This window comes from Orycteropus afer, unplaced genomic scaffold, assembly GCF_000298275.1.
Source record: "Orycteropus afer afer isolate SDZICR_OR568_19922 unplaced genomic scaffold, OryAfe1.0 scaffold00412, whole genome shotgun sequence".
NCBI classification, from domain to species: domain Eukaryota; kingdom Metazoa; phylum Chordata; class Mammalia; order Tubulidentata; family Orycteropodidae; genus Orycteropus; species Orycteropus afer.
In genome coordinates, this window is record NW_006921999.1 from 1,454,498 (window position 1) to 1,459,122 (window position 4,625).

At 30.9% G+C, this 4,625-nt stretch overlaps 1 protein-coding gene across 1 annotated transcript in view; it reads left to right on the forward strand.

The window, feature by feature from the left end:
- Positions 1–4,625, forward strand: part of ARL6 (ADP ribosylation factor like GTPase 6) — an 81,552-nt gene that overhangs the window by 27,820 nt on the left and 49,107 nt on the right. Inside the window, exon 4 of the mRNA XM_042782688.1 lies at positions 4,276–4,370. Coding sequence (XP_042638622.1) covers positions 4,276–4,370 — 95 coding nt within the window. The remainder of the gene's footprint in view (positions 1–4,275; positions 4,371–4,625) is intronic.

Consider the following 4,625-nt stretch of genomic DNA (forward strand, 5'->3'; position numbering starts at 1 on the left):
TTCTGCCCATTTTTTAATTGGATTGTTTGTCTTTTTGTTATTGAGGCGTTGGAGTGTTCTATAAATTCTAGAGATAAGTCCCTTGTCAGATATGTTATTATCATTCATTATATTTTTAAAAACAAAACGCATTCTAGCCCTGCATATTTAAAAATAAAAAATACAGCACCATATGGAAATGTGAAGATTGCTGCTTTAAGGATTACTGTTTTGTCAAACCAGCATCTTATTCAATTTATGGAAGAGACTGAGTCACTTAGTATCATATATCCATGTTTCTTGTACCTAAGTGCAGCTTCTGAATTTTGTATTACTAAAGATTTTCATAAATTTTTTTTTCTCATTAAAAAAAAATTCACCCAAAACACAATAAAAAGTTGAAAAACAATACTAAGCTCATCTCTTTGTTGTTACACATGTGATCACTGCCAGATCAGATTTAGATTGTGATTAACTCTTTGCTGCTATAAATATGGGAACAAACATTGCATTCTTCTGATATGAATGAACCAAAGGAAATTTAGTCTAGATGTTCTTTTCTATGAGGACCTTAATAGATTGAAAGCTTAATATAAATTACAGAAATCCAAAGGAGGTCAGAAAAAAAGACTATTCTGGATTTGAGGGTCAGTTTAGAAAAGGAAAAGTGTCATGTTTGTGGTATCCTGTATTATATTCATTGGAGATGGTGGGATTTTTGAGAAAAGCTCTTTCAGCACAGGATTTTTTTATTACTCTTCCAGTTAGTTGTTAAAACAATTACTTTTTAAAAAAAGTATTTATGTTAGCTACTTTTTAAAAATTGATTTGTTTTAATTACAGAGAACAAATGTACATATCATATTAAAAATGATATATTTTTTTCCCTATTTTAACTTCTTTTTGGAAGAAATTGGTGAGCTCAGGAATATTGTGGTTAAGTTGTAGATTGAAAGGTGAATACAGTTCCTGTTGAGAAGTTTGCAATAATAGTAAATTTATCACCTCTACCTCCATATTTTTCTGATTATGAAAGAAAAAGTGAATTTTTATTTTATTAATCTTTTAAAAGATTAATAATGTTTACTGTTTGCAGACTAAGCCACTCTTATGAGCAGGAATGTAGTATCTTTTTGAGGGTAGTTTATCAATATCTGTATGATGAAAAATGTTCATATCCCTGGCCCTATTTTTACTTTTAGAAATGTATCCTATGTCTAGGACTAATGAGTAAAGATATACAGAGAAGAATGTGCATTGAGCATTATTTATAGTGACATTTTTTCACATCTCAATTATATAAAGGAAGATCATACTTTTAATATAAATATATGCTTAGTATATATGTTACTGTTGTTGCTAGTTGCCATCATGTAGATTCTGTCTCATGATGACTTCATTTGTGTAGAGTAGAACAGCTCTATAGGGTTTTTAAGGTAGTGACCTTTTGAAAGCAGATCTTCAGGTCTGCCTTTGTAGGTGCTTCTGGATGGATGGGTTCCAACTACCAATCTCTCAGCTAATAGTGGAACACCTAATCATTTGTGTGACCTAGGGACTTGCAGTATATATATAGAAAAAAAATAATTAGAAGACTATACCAAAACCAAACTGTTAATAGCATTTGTTTTTGGAATAATGGGATTATAAGAGAAGTTCACATTCTAACTTATGTATTTATATAAAGTTAAATACTATATAATTTTTACATATTACTCATAAAAAATAATGAAGTATAAACTCTGAAGAGTGCAAGTTTTTAAAAGTTTGGAAAATCTAACAAGCAATGTAGAAAAATTGTTTCCCAAAAGTCACCATTGCTAATCTTTATTGGTATGTTTTTTTTTTTGTAATACATAATTTATTTAATAGTGGAGAAAGGAGTCACCTAATTTATGTATTATATATAATTTTGCATCCTAGTTTTTTCAGTTAATATTTTATGATTGAGTAAATCAGGAAAAACGTTAAATGAATGTAACTCTACTGGTCATCTAATAGTTTTTCATAATACTATATCAAAGTTTGCTTAATCATTTCTCTATTTGGAAGCATAAAGCTTATTTTCAGTTTTTGAAGATTCAGTTACCATATCACTATATAAATCTTTGTCATAGTTATGATTCCTTAAAATAAAATCCTGGAAATAACTCGCTCAAAGTGTTAGAACCTTCTTAAAGCACTTGATATGTATTTTCAGTTGTACCAACGCTTTACTAATAATGGATAACTATTATAATTTGCATTGTCATTTTTTAAATGATGAGAGAAAATGGTTTTAAGTTGTTCTTTTACTTTTATATTTATTTGAATACTAATGACATTGAATATTAAAATCTTAATTTATGACTAGAAGAATTTCACAATAAAGTACAAATGTTCAGTAAATACATGAAAAGATACTGAACCTTGCTAGCAATTAATGAAATGCCCATTTAGATAACATGATTGTTGTTGTTATGTGCCCTTGAGTCGGCCCTGACTCATAGCAACCCCTCCTTGGGTTTCTGAGGCAGTATCACTATGGAAGTAGATTGCCCAACTTTCCTTCCGAGGAGTGGCTGGTGGGTGTGAACCGCCAGCCTTCTGGTTAGCAGTCATATGCCTTAGGCACTACGCCACCAGAGCGCCCATAAATAACATGATATTAAATGTCAAAGATTGAAAAGAATGACAATGGCTAGTATTGGCAAAGGAGTGGGAAAATTGGTGCAGGTGGGAGTGAGTAATACATTACTAGAGAGCAGTTTGTCAATGTTTATCTAAAATTTTATGTATTCCCAGAAATTTACTCATAAGAATAAATCTTAAAACATCAAATTAAAATAATGTATATGTACATAGCTCACTAAAACTCACCAGCATCAAGTCGTTTCTGACTCATAGCAATCCCTCTTTGGGTTTCTGAGGCAGTATCACTACAGAAGTAGATTGCCCAGCCTTCCTTTTGAGGAGTGGCTGGGGGATGTGAACTGCCAGCTTTCTGGTTAGTAGTCAAATGCCTTAGGCACTACACCACAAGAGCTCTTATATATGTATGTAAGAGGAGGTTTATCTCAATTATTCCTAATAAGATAAATTAGAAAAAATCTGAAAAACAATGTATGATGGCACATTCTTGCAATGGAATCCTTTATAGTCATTAACAGAAAAATGTAGAATAATCGGTGATTTTTAAAATGCTGGCATGATGCATTAGTGAATACTTAAATCATCTTATTTGCTAGCTCCCATCTTTAAAATGACAAATAGAATAAAATAATACTTCCTAGTAAGTACTGTTTTGAAAGACTTCTTTCAAATGTATTCATGCATATTTTTGTGGGTAGTATCTCAAATATAAAATGTATTTCTCACTATAAAAACATTGCCATCTCATTATGGGTTATAGTTTTAAAAAAAAGACTTAATGTTTCGTATTAAAATACAGGTTTCCCTCACTATCTGAAAGTAGTGTTCCTGTGAAACCTTTGGTAAGCCGAAATGGTATAAAGTGAGAAAACAATAACCATTAATTTAAATGGGAAAAATAACTTGAGCATTCCCAGACCCAAAAGAAAACCTCCAAATCATATCAAATGACACATAAAACCTAAAATAATAATGTTCACAGATAGAGTTGAAAGCTATAATGGCTTGCTGTTGAGATGCTAAGTATAGTTAGTTCCCAGAGAAGGAGCTTTGTAACACCATTCTTAATGCTTGCCGTGCATGCTGCATGTTGAAAATCAAACACTGAATGCCGGTTTTGCTATTTGCTGTTTTGTAAAAATGGACATCCTCTTTAGACTTCTTTTGGTTAGTGAAAACAAGTGGCATAAGAAAATTTTCAAAAAGCAGGGGATACCTGTAGTTCAAACTATGTTGTTATAAATCTTAATGCATATATATGCCAGAAAAGCAGGGTATAAAACAGCACAATTCTATTTTAAATACAAATATAGATACTTTCATTTGTATGCACAAAGAAAAACTTCAGAATTGACATGTACCAAAATTTACTGATTATATGTGGGTAAGAGGATTACTTTAAAATTATTTTTCTTAGAATTTTTGAAAAATTATGAAATAGCTAGTCATGAAATTCATCATTCTATCATCCGAGTTAAAAGACATTATTTTACATAATGTGTAACTAATGGTTAATGTATTACATACATTAATAAGAATGCGAAAACTTCTAATATGAAATCAACATAGGATATAAAGAGATAGCATACAGTTAAGAAATGCAAATGGATGTAATTATAGACAAATTTATAAATATACCTGTAATTTTCTTTTTATCTTATGCAGAGAAGGACAAGCCATTATTTTTGTCATTGATAGTAGTGATAGATTAAGAATGGTTGTGGCCAAAGAAGAACTTGATACTCTTCTGAACCATCCAGGTATGTGTGTGTGTGTGTTTCTGTGTTTAGAGGTGGTGTTTTCTTCTGTGTTGGTAAAATTGGTGCTCACACTATTTATTATTTATTTATTTTCTTTATTATTTTTTTTTTATTATTGTGATTTGGGTGAAGATTTACAGAGCAAATTCACTTTCCATATAGCAGTTTACATATACTTTGTCTCATGACATTGACCACACTTCACCACAATGCAACAGCTCCCCTCCCACTTCCTCCCCATAGTTACCTCTTCCC